The sequence below is a fragment of the Schistocerca cancellata genome, chromosome 3 (genome assembly GCF_023864275.1).
Source record: "Schistocerca cancellata isolate TAMUIC-IGC-003103 chromosome 3, iqSchCanc2.1, whole genome shotgun sequence".
NCBI classification, from domain to species: domain Eukaryota; kingdom Metazoa; phylum Arthropoda; class Insecta; order Orthoptera; family Acrididae; genus Schistocerca; species Schistocerca cancellata.
In genome coordinates, this window is record NC_064628.1 from 87,423,490 (window position 1) to 87,443,845 (window position 20,356).

General features: G+C 46.5%; 1 protein-coding gene across 1 annotated transcript in view; it reads right to left on the bottom strand.

Annotated features, from left to right (window-relative positions):
- LOC126177071 (facilitated trehalose transporter Tret1-like) overlaps nucleotides 1-20,356 on the bottom strand; it is a 90,328-nt gene that overhangs the window by 26,257 nt on the left and 43,715 nt on the right. Inside the window, exon 4 of the mRNA XM_049924311.1 lies at nucleotides 6,424-6,732. Within this exon, the coding sequence (XP_049780268.1) occupies nucleotides 6,424-6,732 (309 nt within the window). The remainder of the gene's footprint in view (nucleotides 1-6,423; nucleotides 6,733-20,356) is intronic.

The window sequence follows — 20,356 nt, forward strand, 5'->3', positions numbered from 1 at the left end:
GGCCGCTCTCTTCGTGCCCACGGTGTTTTTCGACACCCTCCTGGGTGGGCTGTCCAGATTTTTTTTTTTTTTTTTGGGGGGGGGGGCTGCATGCTTTGATGCAAGGAAGGACACCTACTCCCATCCTGCCCCATCACGACACTGTACATGCCTTGCAGCCTGTAGTTGTACTGGACGACCCTTTCATAGAGAACTTATTTCTCACACTCTATGACGAGAACGTCCGTTTCTAGGTGGATACTGGGACCACCATTTCTCTGATCAAGCTAGCAAAGTATGCACGACTGAACTCGCTTGAGTTGTCTCCTCGCTTACTCCGTTTGGGGGCGTACGGGGATAGTTCTGTTCTTGGTCACGGTAGCCTACAAACGTCTTACGCGGCTCATTACGCTATTCGTTGTCGATCAAATCGGCTACTAACATTTTTGGCCTCGATGTCTTTACATTGTTTTGATTCTGTATCTTCATCGAAGTCAAGGTTGTAGCCACTGCCGTCCTTTTCCAGCAACTGCACGATCTTTGCTCGGCGTTTTCATAGCTATTTAAATCAGATTTGGGTTGCATATTGGGTTTTCAGGCACACATCACCCTTTAGCCAGACGCCACGCCTCATTTTTATCATGCCAGAACCGTTCCAGTAGCCTTACATACTGAATACTGTGCTGAAGCAGGAGCCTGATTGTTTCCAGGCTGCTGTAGTTATGGAACCTGTGAAAACTAGCGCATAATGCATCATCCCCCCCTCTCCCTAGTGGTACTAATATATGGGGATTTCTTAGCTACCATCGCTGGTTGAAACTTAGCCTGTACTCCAGACACAAGACTTCCTTACCAAACTTATTGCTGGGGAACACTAATCGAAGATCGACGTTACCAGTGCTTATCTTCAGTCGCCTTCAGGCGAGGAATTTCAGAACATTGTTGTCAACACGCTCTTCGGATTCCATAATGACACACAACTCCGATTTGGCATTGCCTTGGCCCCAGCAATTTTCCGAAGGTATTATGAACAACTAGTGCAGGGAATCCAGGTAGTGTGAATTATCTTGATGATTTCATTGTTACAGGGACCCTCGCATGAGGAGAATTTGAAAAATGTCCACACCCTCTGTACCACCCTGCAGGACGAAGGTCTGCGTTGTCTTTTGGAGAACTGTCGATTTTTTTCAACCAGAAGTATAGTATTTGGGGCACTGGTCATCAAAGATGGAATCAGGTCTACTGATCGAAATGTTGGCGCCATCGATTCTCATGTCCACCCAAAGAGAACTGCAGGTGTTTTTGGGCAAAGCAAACCATTACTCTAAGTTCCTGCCACAGGCAGCCCACGTTTCGCAACCCCTCAATCATTTGCAAGAGAAAGGAGTGCCCTACAACTGGACTCCTGCCTGTGATCAGGCTTTTAGCCTATTAAAAGCTATGCTGAAATCCGCCCCTGGTCTCACACCTTTTCCTTCTGGACGTCTGATGGTTGTGGCAGTCAACGCATAAGACTATGGCATCGGGTGGTTCTGGTGCAAAGGAATGAGGATGGCTCTAAACAACCAATTGCTCATGAGACTAACATAACTACTCACAGATCCAATATAAGGCATTAGCAATAGAGTTTGCCTTAAAAAAAATCTCATGTCTACCTTTATGGGGAGAAATTCTCTCTCGTTACAGATCACAAGCCCTTGGTTCCCTTCTTTGGACCTCGGTCAAACCTTCTAGAGTGAGTAGCCCAGCGTTTACAGTGCTGGGTATTGTTCCTGAGTGCTTACAATTGTACCATAATGTTTAAGACCAGGGTAAAACATTCTAACGCTGACACATAGTCGCATGTACCCGCTGGACATGACCTTGACCTTGACTCTGACAAACAGGAGGTCATCTGTTTTGACACTGATGCTGCATGGCAGCATATATTGCATGGTTTTCTCTTTACAGCTGCATGTGTCGCCACCACCACACAGTGCAATCCCTCCCAGTACTGTTGGGGATGTCTCACATGAGCACTTTGGCTCACCGGCACATGTATCAATATGATGTCAAGTGAATTGTCCATAGTGTCCACAGCACCAAGCAGAACCCCAGCAGTCATTTGCACCCTGGCCTATACCCTGCTATCCCTAGGACAGTATCCACCTAATTTTGCAGGCACATATTTGGGATTGATGGGGTTGCTAATTGTGGATGCCTATTCGATATACCAATAAGTGGTATGCACGACATTCACCATAACCGATATCACCTTCACCGCTGCAGCCCAGGTTTTGTCCATCGAAGGGTTATCCCGTTCTTTAGTTTCTGATAATGGCCTCCAACTTATGGTGTGACCAATGGCATAGAACACATTTTCAGCGTTCCATTCCATCCTTTCTCAAATGGTGAAGCAGAAGGCCTCTTTGAGACCTTCATGCCTTCATGCAAAAATGGAGAAGGCCGTTGAATCCTCTGCCACTACCTTAACCCTCACCCTGTTTTTGAGCACTTGCCACTCCATGCCAATTGATGCTCGTATCCCTGCCAAGCTGCACAACGGACAGCAACCCAACCACAGACACTGCTTCATTTTATGATACCGACCCTCCTGCAACCCGCTCTGGGCCGTCGTGGCGTTACACACCCAGTGCAACTGTGAGGGCCCACTCCCCAGGGAGTCCTGTGGCTTGGACGCCAACAACGTTAATGTGTGTTGAGTTACATCTGTCCAGACACAGAAGGAGATTGAGTGCCACCGCCACCACAACCAGCTCCGACCTCGAGCTCAGATGGAACACCCATCATCACCCCTTCCCCTATCACTCCGTACTTCAGTGATCATGGGGCTGTTGCCATTGGAAATTGCCTGCAACTCTCCATAGGCGCTCAAGCACCTTTCTGCTTCTGTGGGAATCGGAGGAACCCTCAGGCGCCCTCACCACTGATCACTATAGCTTTGCCCATCTGGCAGTCTACAGCCACATCTACGTGATTACTCTGCTATTCACAATAAAGTATCTGGCAGAGGGTTCAGTGAACCACCTTCAAGCTGTCTCTATCTTTCCACTCTCGAAAGGCGCACTGGAAAAACGAGCACTTATCGTGATGATGATTTCTCCCTACGTAGGTGGGTTCCAACAGAATGTTTTAACAATCGGAGGAGAAAACTGGTGATTGAAATTTCATGAGAAGATCCCGTCGCAACGAAACACGCTTTTGTTTTAATGATTGCCACTCCAATTCACGTGTCATGTCTGTGACACTATCTCCCCTATTTCGCGGTAATACAAAACGAGTTGCCCTTCTCTGAACCTTCCTTTTCTATGTCACCCGTCAATCCCACCTGATGCGGATCCCACACCGCACAGCAGGTATTTGCCGCAGTAGAGGTTGAATGCCCATCGAAGCAGATGGACCTCGATAGCTGATAGATAGGGTGTCACTTGTCCTCACTTCATTTCATACTGCGAAGAAGTGTGGAATTTAATCCAGGACTGGCGCAGAGATTTGTGGTCAACAAGTTTACGCCACCACGTCTCCTTCCCTTACTCTGGCCAAATACTCTCGTATCCAAAATTAAAGCAACAAACGGAAATTTTGCAAGGTTGCGTTTATTTAGTGTTAGTAGAGTGAAACAATGTAAAGAACGTAAACAGCTGCAACATGCGGAACGGTAGTCAAAAATGTTCTTCGCTGTTTCCAACTTAACGGATTTACATACACATTCTGACAATAGGGTGATGTGCTCAGTATTGGGTGCGACCACCACTGTCACCAATACAGGCCTGACAACGACGGGGCATGCTGTGAATGATGTCATCAGTCTCATGTTGAGGCAATAACGCCCATTCTTCCTGCAGAACTGCTCGTAAGTCTTGGAGAGTGGTTGGTAGATGCTGACATGATAAAACCCGTGTCCCCAGACGTGCTCTATGGGATTCAAATCGGTAGAGCTAGAAGGTTACGCCATGCATGCAAATTCTTCCAAGAAGGCATCGACTACCTGTGCCCTATGAGGTCGGGCATTATCATTATCTATATCTACATCTACATCTACATCCATACTCCGCCAGCCACCTGACGGTATGTGGCGGAGGGTACCTTGAATACCCCTATCGGTTCTCCCTTCTGTTCCTTGTGGGACGAAGGATTGTCGGTATGCCTCTGTGTGGGTTCCAATCTCTGTGATTTTATCCTCATGGTCTCTTCGCGAGAGATATGTAGGAGGAAGCAATGTACTGCTTGACTCCTCGGTGAAGGTATGTTCTCGAAACTTCAACAAAAGCCGTACCGAGCTACTGAGCGTCTCTCATGCAGAGTGTTCCACTGGAGTTTATCATCTCCGTAACGCTTTCGCGATTACTAAATGATCCTGTAACGAAGCGCGCTGCTCTCCGTTGGATCTTCTCTATCTCATCTATCAACCCTGTCTGGTACGGATCCCACAACGGTGAGCAGTATTCAAGCAGTGGGCGAACAAGTGTACTGTAACCTACTTCCTTTGTTTTCGGACTGCATTTCCTTAGGATTCTTCCAATGAATCTCAGTGTGGCATCTGCTTTACCGATGATTAATTTTATATGGTCATTCTATTTTAAATCACTCGTAATGCCTACTCCCAGATAATTTATGGAATTAACTGCTTCCAGTTGCTGACCTGCTATATTGTAGCTAAATGATAAAGGATCTTTCTTTCTGTGAATTCGCAGCACATTACAGTTGTCTACATTGAGATTCAATTGCTATTCCCTGCACCATGCGTCAATTCGTTGCAGATCCTCCTGCATTTCAGTACAATTTTCCATTGTTACAACCTCTTGATATACTACAGCATCATCCGCAAAAAGCCTCAGTGAACTTCCGATGTCATCCACAAAGTCATTTATATATATTGTTAATAGCAAGAGTCCTACGACACTCCCCTGCGGCACACCTGAAATCACTCTTATTTCGGAAGACTTCTCTCCATTGAGAATGACATGCTGCGTTCTGTTATCTAGGAACTCTTCAATCCAATCACACAATTGGTCTGATAGTCCATATGCTGTTACTTTTTTCATTAAATGACTGTGGGGAACTGTATCAAACGCCTGGCGGAAGTCAAGAGACACGGCATCTACCTGGGTATCCGTGTCTATGGTCCACCAATAAGAAGTCTAGGCCCACAGCACCTCGCAACAACACCTCATGAGGTTCCAAGATCTCGTCACGATACCTGACATCAGTTAAACTCGTGATGACTGGGTGCTGTGTGATGTCTTTAGGTTAGGTAGATTAAAGTAGTTCTAAGTTCTAGGGGACTGATGACCACAGATGTTAAGTCCCATAGTGGTCAGAGCCACCGGTTAAACCTGCCGATTGAACCGTACAATTTCATGAAGAGGTGTTCCAGTGGTCAACATTATCCCTGCTCACATTGTTAGGGACCCTCCTTGATATCGATTTCTTCCCACAATGTTTGGGTCCCGAAATTGTATTCCACGTTCCCACCAGATGCGAATCCGTCGAAAATCGCTCTCCAGACCAAATCGGGACTCATCTGTGGAAAAAACGTTGGCCCACTGTTCGACCGCCCAGCTGGCATGTTGACGGCTTCACTCTAGACATTCCCTTCTGTGAAGACGCGTCAGAGGCACACATACAGCAGGTCTACGACAGTAAAGACCACTACGCTGAAGCCTTCTGTACGCCATTTGCCTCGATACAACACGTTAAGTGGAGGCTGCCAAGTCGGATGCTAGTTGCCACGCAGTGCTAAGGTGGTACCGTCGTGCCCTTACAGCCAAATTAAATTCTTCTCTTTTTGGTGTCCCACATGGTAGGTCCTGATTTTCGGGATACAGTTTTGGTCTGGTTGAACTGTCGCCACATTCGAGAAACAACAGAACGATTCACATTAAGTCATCGGGCCACAACATTTTGAGACTGTCCTTGCTCCATTCTTCCTACGGCCCTGCACCGCAGAGAGTCTGGTGAGCATCTCCCATACGCCATACTGCGCCGTCTTGACTGTATACACAGCGATGATGGAAGTGGGATTACCAAGGAAACACTACCCCGTTTGATAGGTGCCCTGACGTCATTACTGGCGTGGTTGTCCGTTGAACTAGAATGCCATCTTTAGAACACTATAGTACGGACATCTCTTGACAGTTTGTATTAGTATATCATGAATTAGACACATGAAGGGGAAATAGCGGTTTGTTGCTTTAATTTTGGACACAAGTGTACCAGCAGTGAAAATTTCATCCACCAGCAGGATTCGAACCGGCTTACTTCCGAGTCCGGTGCTATTGTACAGTCGAGTGTTAGCGTCCTCGACTACTGACGTGCGTATCTTTCCTAGTGTTGCAAGCTTAACGGCCAACAATTTAATTTCTTAATCATTTTAAATTGGGATATGGTTGTATGTGGTGACGAGATGGAGATACTCGAGGGATCTCGGCTGGTACTGCTTACGTCAGCGATGGCCATGCCCACGGCGGAGATGAGCAGCAGCGGCTTGCGGCCCAGCCGGTCTACGGCGAGAGGCGTGATGCACGACGCCACGATCATGACGGCGCCCACCACGATCTGCGACACCTCCGCCCCGAGGCCGGTGTTGGCCTGCTGGAAGATGTCCTGGCCGTAGAAGAGCACCGCGTTGATGCCCGACAGCTGCTGGAACAGCACCAGCCCCAGGGACAGGCAGAGCGCCAGCACGTTGCCGCGCACCCTGAACAGGTCGCCCATCGACGCCTTGTTCCGCCGCAGCTCCTCCGCCGCTTCCTGTCGACAGCACACACCGTCACACGTAATCGGTATTGGGATTTCACAAATCGATGTTTCAATATCGGTAATGTATTCTCTGAGACATCATAACACTGGTCTTATATATATGAAAATAGTAACTGTTCTCGAAAGAACAGATACCATTGATGTCCGTGCAGCTTCTCTAGAATAAATGATAATTAATTCAAAACCCACAGCTGCCGACAGGTGTTGTTGATATACCTCGATGGGGACAGCTGGAAGCTGTTCTTTCGAGAACAGTTACTATCTTCATACAGTATATACAGGATGTTTCAAAAATGACCGGTATATTTGAAACGGCAATAAAAACTAAACGAGCAGCGATAGAAATACACCGTTTGTTGCAATATGTTTGGGACAACAGTACATTTTCAGGCGGACAAACTTTCGAAATTACAGTAGTTACAATTTTCAATAACAGATGGCGCTGCAAGTGATGTGAAAGATATAGAAAACAACGCAGTCTGTCGGTGCGCCATTCTGTACGTCGTCTTTCTGCTGAAAGCGTGTGCTGTTCACAACGTGCAAGTGTGCTGTAGACAACATGGTTTATTCCTTAGAACAGAGGATTTTTCTGGTGTTGGAATTCCACCGCCTAGAACACAGTGTTGTTGCAACAAGACGAAGTTTTCAACGGAGGTTTAATGTAACCAAAGGACCGAAAAGCGATACAATAAAGGATCTGTTTGAAAAATTTCAACGGACTGGGAACGTAACGGATGAACGTGCTGGAAAGGTAGGGCGACCGCGTACGGCAATCACAGAGGGCAACGCGCAGCTAGTGCAGCAGGAGATCCAACAGCGGCCTCGGGTTTCCGTTTGCTGTGTTGCAGCTGCGGTCCAAATGACGCCAACGTCCACGTATCGTGTCATGCGCCAGAGTTTACACCTCTATCCATACAAAATTCAAACGTGGCAACCCCTCAGCGCCGCTACCATTGCTGCATGAGAGACATTCGCTAACGATATAGTGCACAGGATTGATGACGGCAATATGCATGTGGGCAGCTTTTGGTTTACTGACGAAGCTTATTTTTACCTGGACGGCTTCGTCAATAAACAGAACTGGCGCATATGGGGAACCGAAAAGCCCCATGTTGCAGTCCCATCGTCCCTGCATCCTCAAAAAGTACTGGTCTGGGCCGCCATTTCTTCCAAAGGACTCATTGGCCCATTTTTCAGATCCGAAACGATTACTGCATCACGCTATCTGGACATTCTTCGTGAATTTGTGGCGGTACAAACTGCCTTAGACGACACTGCGAACACCTCGTGGTTTATGCAAGATGGTGCCCGGCCACATCGCACGGCCGACGTCTTTAATTTCCTGAATGAATATTTCGATGATCGTGTGATTGCTTTGGGCTATCCGAAACATACAGGAGGCGGCGTGGATTGGCCTCCCTATTCGCCAGACATAAACCCCTGTGACTTCTTTCTGTGGGGACACTTGAAAGACCAGGTGTACCGCCAGAATCCAGAAACAATTGAACAGCTGAAGCAGTACATCTCATCTGCATGTGAAGCCATTCCGCCAGACACGTTGTCAAAGGTTTCGGGTAATTTCATTCAGAGAGTACGCCATATTATTGCTACGCATGGTGGATATGTGGAAAATATCGTACTATAGAGTTTCCCAGACCGCAGCGCCATCTGTTGTTGAAAATTGTGACTACTGTAATATCGAAAGTTTGTCTGCCTGAAAATGTACTGTTGTCCCAAGCATATTGCAACAAACGGTGTATTTCTATCGCTGCTCGTTTAGTTTTTATTGCCGTTTCAAATATACCGGTCATTTTTGAAACACCCTGTATATAGTTAAACGCTACCCAGCCATTGACTTTCGTCTGTGCGAATGCGCACAGGTTGCCCGAACTTTTACGGGAATCGTCACCTTAGTCTGCGCAAGTAATGAGTGGATAGGCAAATATCAATTAGGTACATTACGTATGTGGATTGTGGACAGTTCGGAATTTGGGTCTCACGGGAAGCGTGCAAGGGATAAGTCCCTGTAGTCGCGCTATTGATCTGTTATTCAAGACCTGCTCTCCCTTTTACACTCAGATTTGGATTTGAAGACAGTTTGGAAATTTCTGGACCTATTTCCCCCTCATTTGATTTGACAGTTCTTATAATGCTACAGTGATATTCCGGGTAGCGATTGTGCCCTTTTAAACAGTCAACAAGAACAGCTGTTGGCTGAATGAAGGATTTGGAGTCTCTAGCAGTCATCTGAAATGAAACAATATATTCACTTCCCAGTGACAGAGGTGTCCCATATTTCTTGTCATATATCCATAATATGCTTCCTGATTGACATGTGCATGTCTACTTGAGTACTTAGCATTTTATTCATTTTATGTGGCCTGCCTTTCTTCACCCAGCACATAGTTGTTCTCACTCATACATACAGATCAACACTAAGGACTCCAAATACAACTTACAGTGCACAATTTACTGTACCTAATGCATCTGGTAAGGTAGTTCCTCTTTCAGCAGCCTTACTCTATGCATCCGTAAGTTAAGATCATAGTCCACTATGATTGCTAGTCCTGCCTCAGTGTAAGAGATGAATAATTAACTATGCATTACTACCAATTTTGTCAACAATACCCCAAATTTCAAGCATGGTAGAATTGTGTGTTTATTAAAGCTTGATTTCTCATCTAGATGAACCACAAGTAACAACTGAGGCTACTGCACATCATTAACTCTGGTTACAGGATAACATAACATATGTATACTTGTGAGAAATGTAACAAGTTTATTTACTCTGCGCCATCCCTTATCTGTGTCAAGTGGCACTGTCACATTCATTTCTAGTTGCAATTTACTGTTCTCTTTGGCTAGTACCAGCGAAGAGCAACCACTCTATGCACACACCAGTTAATACAATCTTTAAAGTTGACCTGGACATTTGAGATGCTTCGCCTGCACAAAATATTGACTGATGATCCAAAACATTATGACCACCTGATTAACAACTTGTTTGTCTGTGCTGAACATGGGGATGTAGGTGAACAGGAAGAGAAGTTCCGAAATCATAACAATCGGAAGAGTCGAAATTTGACTCCTTATTTGCTATGTATACAGCAGTTCAGATTTATAAGGCAAAAGAAGACGAAATTGGGAGTAGAGGGTGCACAAGTGTTCACACGATATGAAGCATCAGTTAAAATGAAAGTTACAGAAGTTTAGTCAATGAAGCCCCTATTAAACTTCCTGGCAGATTAAAACTGTGTGCCCGACCGAGACTCGAACTCGGGACCTTTGCCTTTCGCGGGCAAGTGCTCTACCATCTGAGCTACCGAAGCACGACTCACGCCCGGTCCTCACAGCTTTACTTCTGCCAGTATCTCGTCTCCTACCTTCCAAACTTTACAGAAGCTCTTCTGCGAACCTTGCAGAACTAGCACTCCTGAAAGAAAGGATACTGCGGAGACATGGCTTAGCCACAGCCTGGGGGATGTTTCCAGAATGAGATTTTCACTCTGCAGCGGAGTGTGCGCTGATATGAAACTTCCTGGCAGATTAAAACTGTGTGCCCGACCGAGACTCGAACTCGAGGCCTTTGCCTTTCGCGGGCAAGTGCTCTACCATCTGAGCTACCGAAGCACGACTCACGCCCGGTCCTCACAGCTTTACTTCTGCCAGTATCTCGTCTCGAAGTTTCGTATCAGCGCACACTCCGCTGCAGAGTGAAAATCTCATTCTGGAAAGCCCCTATTAGTTTGACACGAGTAAGAAAGAGAAATGTTAGGAAATAGGACCAACAGTGTAACATGCTAGTGCGTTACCTAGCTTGTAGGCCATATGATCTCACGCTGTTGTGGCAACTGCGTCTGTCGGTCCTCAGTGATGGTCACGTTCGCTACGCGCTGTCTGCTCCAGAAAAACGAAAAAAGTGAGTCTGAGTGACCCTGCTGGGTCGTACTTGAAATTTCGGTCCCACCAGACTGTCAGGGTATGCAGTATTTTCTGTCGCCACCCTAAATGGCCCTGCCTACAAAAGGCTATGTCTGTCTTACAGAAAGTTATGGGGGAACTTACAGAACTGTGTGATTGCCATTACCTGCCTGGTTCTAACAGCCGACTACCTCCCAGGAATGTGACCCTAACTTACTTATGTTCTTCTTCAAAACAAGGGGTTTCTCTAACGGTCACGGCCATCCTAGTGACCCCCAACAACTGCCGTTTCAAAAGCGATGCTTTCATATACTACACTCCTGGAAATGGAAAAAAGAACACATTGACACCGGTGTGCCAGACCCACCATACTTGCTCCGGACACTGCGAGAGGTCTGTACAAGCAATGATCACACGCACGGCACAGCGGACACACCAGGAACCGCGGTGTTGGCCGTCGAATGGCGCTAGCTGCGCAGCATTTGTGCACCGCCGCCGTCAGTGTCAGCCAGTTTGCCGTGGCATACGGAGCTCCATCGCAGTCTTTAACACTGGTAGCTTGCCGCGACAGCGTGGACGTGAACCGTATGTGCAGTTGACGGACTTTGAGCGAGGGCGCATAGTGAGCATGCGGGAGGCCGGGTGGACGTACCGCCGAATTGCTCAACACGTGGGGCGTGAGGTCTCCACAGTACATCGATGTTGTCGCCAGTGGTCGGCGGAAGGTGCACGTGCCCGTCGACCTAGGACCGGACCGCAGCGACGCACGGATGCACGCCAAGACCGTAGGATCCTACGCAGTGCCGTAGGGGACCGCACCGCCACTTCCCAGCAAATTAGGGACACTGTTGCTCCTGGGGTATCGGCGAGGACCATTCGTAACCGTCTCCATGAAGCTGGGCTACGGTCCCGCACACCGTTAGGCCGTCTTCCGCTCACGCCCCAACATCGTGCAGCCCGCCTCCAGTGGTGTCGCGACAGGCGTGAATGGAGGGACGAATGGAGACGTGTCGTCTTCAGCGATGAGAGTCGCTTCTGCCTTGGTGCCAATGATGGTCGTATGCGTGTTTGGCGCCGTGCAGGTGAGCGCCACAATCAGGACTGCATACGACCGAGGCACACAGGGCCAACACCCGGCATTATGGTGTGGGGAGCGATCTCCTACACTGGCCGTACACCACTGGTGATCGTCGAGGGGACACTGAATAGTGCACTTTACATCCAAACCGTCATCGAACCCATCGTTCTACCATTCCTAGACCGGCAAGGGAACTTGCTGTTCCAACAGGACAATGCACGTCCGCATGTATCCCGTGCCACCCAACGTGCTCTAGAAGGTGTAAGTCAACTACCCTGGCCAGCAACATCTCCGGATCTGTCCCCCATTGAGCATGTTTGGGACTGGATGAAGCGTCGTCTCACGCGGTCTGCACGTCCAGCATGAACGCTGGTCCAACTGAGGCGCCAGGTGGAAATGGCATGGCAAGCCGTTCCACAGGACTACATCCAGCATCTCTACGATCGTCTCCATGGGAGAATAGCAGCCTGCATTGCTGCGAAAGGTGGATATACACTGTACTAGTGCCGACATTGTGCATGCTCTGTTGCCTGTGTCTATGTGCCTGTGGTTCTGTCAGTGTGATCATGTGATGTATCTGACCCCAGGAATGTGTCAATAAAGTTTCCCCTTCCTGGGACAATGAATTCACGGTGTTCTTATTTCAATTTCCAGGAGTGTATATACAGGGTTATTTCAAATGATTGAAGCGATTTCACAGCTCTACAATAACTTTATTATTTGAGATATTTTCACAATGCTTTGCACACACATAGAAAAACTCAAAAAGTTTTTTTAGGCATTCACAAATGTTCGATATGTGCCCCTTTAGTGATTCGGCAGACATCAAGCCGATAATCAAGTTCCTCCCACACTCGGCGGAGCATGTCCCCATCAATGAGTTGGAAAGCATCGTTGATGCGAGCTCGCAGTTCTGGCACGTTTCTTGGTAGAGGAGGTTTAAACACTGAATCTTCCACATAACCCCACAGAAAGAAATCGCATGGGGTTAAGTCGGGAGAGCGTGGAGGCCATGTAAAGCCCTACACCCCATTGTGCTATGCCTGCTTTGACTCCTGACAGGTAGACCTTGTATTCTCCCACTTCCTGGCCTGGCGGCAGAAACCTAAAGTGCGGCTTCAGCCGAACAAAACTTTATGAGTTTTTCTACGTATCTGTAGTGTGTCGTGACCATAATTCAATGAATGGAGCTACAGCGAATTTATGAAATCGCTTCAATCATTTGTAATAGCCCTGTACATAGAGTCATCAGTATTCTGACTGGTTAGATGCGGCTTACCACGAATTCCTCTTCTCCACACTACATCCTCAGTTACTTGCTGAATGTATACCAGTCCCCTACAATTTTCACCTTCTACCTTTCCCTCTAATATCAGGGAGATTATTGGTTCAAATGGCTCTGAGCACTATGGAACTTAACATCCTAGGTAGCCTATCGTTGTGGCCGTGCGGTTCTAGGCGCTTCAGTCTGAAACCGCGTGACCGCTACGGTCGCAGGTTCGAATCCTGCCTCGGGCATGGATGTGTGTGATGTCCTTAGGTCAGTTAGGTTTAAGTAGTTCTAAGTTCTAGGGGACTGATGACCACAGATGTTAAGCCCAAAGTGCTCAGAGCCATTTGAACCATCTTAGGTCATCAGTCCCCTAGACTTAGAACTACTTAAACCTAACTAACCTAAGGACATCACACATATCCACGCCCGAGGCAGGATTCGAACCTGCGACCATAGCAGCCGCGTGGTTTCGGACTGAAGCAACTAGAACAGCTCGGCCACAGCGGCCTGCAAAAGTCACAAAATCGGTTACTTCCCTGTTACTCCGTCTGTCTCGGCCAGTGCGTATATACTGGCGAGTCATTGCAGCAACACGCCAATAAGCACCTGAAGACGCCGAGCAACTGCGTCGTTGAAATATTGTGCAGCTTCCACATTATCCGACGCGAAGCTCGTGAACCAGTGAAGCAGTCACTACGTCGGGAAAGTCTCAAACACGACACTACACTGTTTCATAATGCGACACTGCACACACTATCAACTGACACCAGGACCATAGCATCTCCATAATGAGAGAGAGGTTGAGCTCGGAAGGAGGACAAAATATTAATATTATCCACTGTATAGCTTTGGGGGGAAGGTTTTCGGGCAAAGAAAAAGAAAAGTATGATACTGTGAAAGTTTGGTGTGAAATGTTACCCAAATACTCCTATACTATATAGAGCTTATTGTTAACAGGTACTTTTTAATTGCCTTTTTAAATGATTTTGTTTCAGTAATAATAATATCGTTGTGTGACCAAACGGTCTGGTACAAGCTTTGCAATTGGACGCCACTTCAGAAACTTAACGTCTGCCAGAGCCAACGGCCCTGTTATTCCCACGTTTTTTATTTCGTTGTTTATATTTTGTTTTTTCTTGTTTTCGTTTTTTCGCCCCTGTCATTCCTTTCTGCTCGCCATAAATGTCTTCTTTGAACTGGATTCTGTCTGGCATGGTTGCACTTAATTTCTCCTGAAAGTATGGTTTCTTCTCCTATGTACAACAAAGTATCCTCGCAGACATAAAAATAGCTGTTGCGTTGTAAGTACTGTCTAACCGAACCTGGAATTCGTAGTACATCTTCGTGACAAGAAAACAGCGGTACAATGAGAGTGCACTTTTGTACTGTAAAGTGAATCGTTGCAGACATAGACGCATTTGGAATGACTGAATTGAAACACTTCTTTTTAAAAAACTAAAATTCTTAATTTACAGGGTGATTCAAAAAGAATACCACAACTTTAGGAATTTAAAACTCTGCAACGACAAAAGGCAGAGCTAAGCACTATCTGTCGGCGAATTAAGGGAGCTATAAAGTTTCATTTACCGGTAGTTGTACATTTGTTCGCTTGAGGCGCTGTTGACTAGGCGTCAGCGTCAGTTGATGCCAAGATGGCGACCGCTCAACAGAAAGCTTTTTGTGTTACTGAGTACGGCAGAAGTGAATCGACGACAGTTGTTCAGCGTGCATTTCGAACGAAGTATGGTGTTAAACCTCCGGATAGGTGGTGTATTAAACGTTGGTATAAACAGTTTACAGAGAATGGGTGTTTGTGCAAAGGGAAAAGTTCTGGACGGCCGAGAACGAGTGATCAAAATGTAGCACGCATCCAGCAAGCATTTGTTCGCAGCCCAGGAAAATCGACTCGCAGAGCTAGCAGAGAGCTGCAAATTCCACAATCAACTGTATGGAGAGTCCTACGAAAAAGGTTAGTTATGAATCGGCCGCCAGGCAGCCCGTGACAGAGCACTTCATCACTGGCCTCCAAGATGCCCTGATCTTACCCCCTGCGATTTTTTCTTATGGGGGTATGTTAAGGATATGGTGTTTCGGCCACCTCTCCCAGCCACCATTGATGATTTGAAACGAGAAATAACAGCAGCTATCCAAACTGTTACGCCTGATATGCTACAGAGAGTGTGGAACGAGTTGGAGTATTGGGTTGATATTGCTCGAGTGTCTGGAGGGGGCCATATTGAACATCTCTGAACTTGTTTTTGAGTGAAAAAAAACCTTTTTAAATACTGTTTGTAATGATGTATAACAGAAGGTTATATTATGTTTCTTTCATTAAATACACATTTTTAAAGTTGTGGTATTCTTTTTGAATCACCCTGTAAATAGTAAAAAATAAATAAAAAGGCCTCTTCATTCGTCATAAACTTAAAAGCTCTGTCAGTAACCTATTTTCACTGAAAAACGGTTCTCCTTCTTCTTGAATGGAAAGGGTGTGTGTGTGTGTGTGTGTATGTGTGTGTGTGTGTGTGTGTGTGTGTGTGCGTGCGTGTGTGTTAATTCCTAAGGGACCAAACTGCATAGGTCATTGGTCCCTAGTCTTACACACTACTTAAACTAAGTTAAACTAACTTATGCTAAGGACAACACACACACCCATGCCTGAGGGTGGACTCGAACCTTCGCCTTGAGTGGCCGCGCATCTCGCGACAGGACGCCTAAAAGCGTGCGGCCAATGCGAGCGGCTGGAAAAGAGAATCCTTAACATTTTCACAAACGGAAATACGCCTTAAGACAAGAAAAGTGACGCTCCACGAAGGAATTATCCGAATTGGACGGAAATCGGTAGATGTGACGTACATGTACAGACAAACAGATGATTAGAACTTGAGAAAAATTGGATGATTTATTCAGGAGAAAGAGTTTCACAAACTGAGCAAGTCGGTAATGTGTTGGTCCACATCTGGCCCGTAAGAAAGCAATTATTCGGCCTGGCACTGATTGATAGATGTGTTGAATGTTCTCCTGGGGGAAATCGCGCCGAAGTCTGTCCAATTGGCGTGATAGTTCATCAAAAACCGGAGTTAGTTGGAGGCTGCTGTCCATTATGCTCCAAGCGTTCTCAATTGGGAAGAGATCACATGACCTTGCTGGCATAGATAGGGTTTGGCAAGCACGAAGAGAAGCAGTATAAACTCGCCGCAAGTGGGCGGGCACTATCTTGCTGGAAAGTAAGGGCAGGATGGCTTCCCAAGAAGGGCTACAAAACGGGGCATAGTACATCATGGACATTCCAATCCCAAAGAAAGCAGGTGTTGACAGATGTGAAAATTACCGAACTGTCAGTTTAATAAGTCACTGCTGCAAAATACGAATTCTATACAGACGAATGGAAAAACTGGTAGAAGCTGACCTCGGGGAAGATCAGTTTGGACTCCGTAGAAATGTTGGAACACGCGAGGCAATACTGACCCTACGACTTATCTTAGAAAATAGATTAAGGCAAACCTACGTTTCTAGCATTTGTAGACTTAGAGGAAGCTTTGGACAATGTTGAGTAGAATTCTCTCTTTCAAATTTTGAAGGTGGCAGGGATAAAATACAGGGAGCGAGAAGCTATTTACAATTTGTACAGAAACCAGATGGCAGTTATAAGAGTCGAGGGGCATGAAAGGGAAGCAGTGGTTGGGAAGCGAGTGAGACAGGGTTGTAGCCCATCCCCGATGTTATTCAATCTGTATATTGAACAAGGAGTAAAGGAAACAAAAGATTAATTCGGAGTAGGAATTAAAATCCATGGAGAAGAAATAAAAACTTTGAGGTCCACCGATGAAATTGTAATTCTGTCAGAGACAGCAAAGGACTTGGAAGAGCAGTTGAACGGAATGGATACTGTCTTTAAAGGAGGATATAAGATGAACATCAACAAAAGTAAAACGAGGCTAATGGAATGTAGTCGAATTAAATCGGGTGATGCTGCGGGAATTAGATTAGGAAATGAGACGCTTAAAGCAGTAAATGAGTTCTACTATTTAGCGAGCAAGGTAACTGCTGATGGTCGAAGTAGAGAGGATATAAAATGTAGACTGGCGATGGCAAGGAAAGCATTGTCAGGAAGTCGTTTCTGAAAGTATTTGTATGGAGTGTAGCCATGTATGTAAGTGAAACGTGGACGATAAATAGTTTAGACAACAAGAGAATAGAAGCTTTCGAAATGTGGTGCCACAGAAGAATGCTGAAGATTAGATGGGTAGATCACACAACTAATGAGGAGGTATTGAACAGAATTGGAGAGACGAGAAATTTGTGGCACAACTTGACTAGAAGAAGGGATCGGTTGGTAGGGCATATTCTGAGGCATCAAGGGATCACCAATTTAGTATTGGAGGGCAGTGGGGAGGGTAAAAATCGTTGAGGGAGACCAAGAGATGAATACACTATGCAGATTCAGAAGGATGTGGGTTACAGTAGGTACTGGGAGATGAAGAAGCTTGCACAGGATAGAGTAGCATGGAGAGATGCATCAAACCAGTCTCTTGACTGAAGACTATAACAACAACAACAACAACAGCAACTGCTGTGATGTAAAAATGCCGCGGATGATAACCAAAGGAGTCCTGCTATGAAACGAAGTGGCACCCCAGGCCATAACTCCTCGCTGTCGAGCGTAACGGCGGGCGACAATCACATTGATATCCCGCCACTATCCATGTTCTTTCCAGATACGTCTTGAGCTTTTAATCTCATAGTCTGGAGCAGAATTGGCTTCAGTGAAGCGTCCCGCTTCAATTGAGCCACGATGTAGCTATCTATTAGGGACATATCGACTGGCCGCAGTCGATCTCTGATTTGGGAAAAGAGCGGCGATTTCAATAGAATTATATCACAAGCTGAATAGCCACAATCTGAGATACACATTGGGGTCCCAACACTTCATAAATATCTTTCAACCACAGTAGGAACTCGACTTTCTCGCGGACTGATATTTTTGTTGTCAATGGTGGACGTGGAGTTTACATGGCTATATACAAACGAAATGCACCAATGTTTTGAGGTAGGTGACTTTTGACACACGCCAATGGCCGGCCGTTGTGGCCGAGCGGTACCAGGCGCATCAGTCTGGAACCGCTCGACCGCTACGGTCGCAGGTTCGAATCCTACCTCGGGCATGGATGTGTGTGACGTCCTTAGGTTAGTTAGGTTTACGTAGTTCTAAGTCTAGGGGACTCATGACCTCAGATGTTAAGTCCCATAGTGCTCAGAACCATTTGAACACACCAAGGCAACAAACACGTTCGCTGTTTCACCAAGGGGGTGAGAGAAGCTCTTTCGGAGTGTAGGAGGACAAGGCGTCGCAGTCTGCAGTAAGCTGAAGGCTTGTTTCGGCGCTCCAGGCGTGCTCGGGCAGAGAAAATGGTTTGCGAAGTGCGCGCTAATCACGAGTAATGGCTTCACGGCCTCTCTCCGGCATACAGTTTTAACGTGGTGCACATTATCAAAGACCGACCATATACCAAAGGTTTCATTACTACAGATAGCCAGTTACTATCTGTGTGATTAGAGATGTTTTTAAGATCTGTGCTTCTGACATGACAATTCATATTGCACTGGTATCAGATGTCATTCTTATCTTGCAGTAGGCATACTGAAGTTTCAAGCGAGATTGTGTTAAAGTAATGTCAGTTTGTCATTAGAACAGTAAACAGATAGATTAAAAATGACGCCAGACCGCTCGTTGAGATAGTGGTCTTCATGTAGGCTCATTAATTTTCACTACTGTTACTTTCCGTTTCGAGTTAGCTGGATATTCAGAGTTCAAGTACTTGCTTCTGTGGCCGGAAACCATTGATGTCATATCGCCTTGATTGTCGGAGAGGAACGTCGTGTGAAACAACTCTCTATGATCTTCGTACATCCATAGTTGAAATGGAGGACAGTGGGACGTCAGCTGGTATAAATTTAGTCAGTGGTGAGATATTGACTTCTAGTATCAGCCGCACGCAGTTGACGTCAACAAGTGTAGGGCATGAAGATGGCGTTGTTACAACGTTGAGACTGGTTGCCAAAATAAAATCGGCACCTTACATACAGCTGGAGGGATTTCACATTTTTAATACACTACTGGCCATTAAAATTGCTACACCACGAAGATGACGTGCTACAGACGCGAAATTTAACCGACAGGAAGAAGATGCTGTGATATGCAAATGATTAGCTTTTCAGAGCATTCACACAAGGTTGGCGCTGGTGGCGACACCTACAACATGCTGACAAAAGGAAAGTTTCCAACCGATTTCTCGTACACAAACAGCAGTTGACCGGCGTTGACTGGTGAAACGTTGTTGTGATGCCTCGTGTAAGGAGGAGAAATGCGTACCATCACGTTTCCGACTTTGATAAAGATCGGATTGTAGCGTATCGCGATTACGCTTTATCGTATCGCGACATTGCTGCTCGCGTTGGTCGTCATCCAATGACTGTTAGAAGAATACGGAATCGGTGGGTTCAGGAGGGTAATATGGAACGCCGTGCTGGATCCCAACGGCCTCGTATCACTAGCAGTCGAGATAACAGGCATCTTATCCGCATGGCTGTAACGGATCGTGCAGCCACGTCTCGATCCCTGAGTCAACCAACGGGGACGTTTGCAAGACAACAACCACCTGCACGAACAGTTCGACGACGTTTGCAGCAGCATGGACTATCAGCTCGGAGACCGTGGCTGCGGTTACCGTTGACGCTGCATCACAGACAGGAGAGCCTGCGATTGTGTACTCTACGACGAACCTGGGTGCACGAACGGCAAAACGTCAATTTTTCAGATGAATCCAGGTTCTTTTTACAGCATCATGATGGTCGCATCCGTGTTTGGCGACATCGCGGTGAAAGCGCATTGGAAGCGTGTATTCGTCATTGCCATATTGGCGGATTACCCGGCGTGATGGTATGGGGTGCCATTGGTTACAGGTCTCGGTCACCTCTTGTTCGCACTGACGGCACTTTGAACAGTGGACGTTACATTTCAGATGTGTTACGACCGGTGGATCTACCCTTCATTCGATCCCTGCGAAATCCTACATTTCAGCAGGATAAAGCACGACCGCATGTTGCAGGTCCTGTACGGGCCTTTCTGGATACAGAAAATGTTCGACTGCTGCCCTGGCCATCACATTCTCCAGATCTCTCACCAACTGAAAACGTCTGGTCATTGGTGGCCGAGCAACTGGCTCGTCACAATACGCCAGTCACTACTCCTGATGAACTGTGGTATCGTGTTGAAGCTGCATGGGCAGCTGTACCTGTACACGCCATCCAAGCTCTGTTTGACTCAATGCCCAGGGGTATCA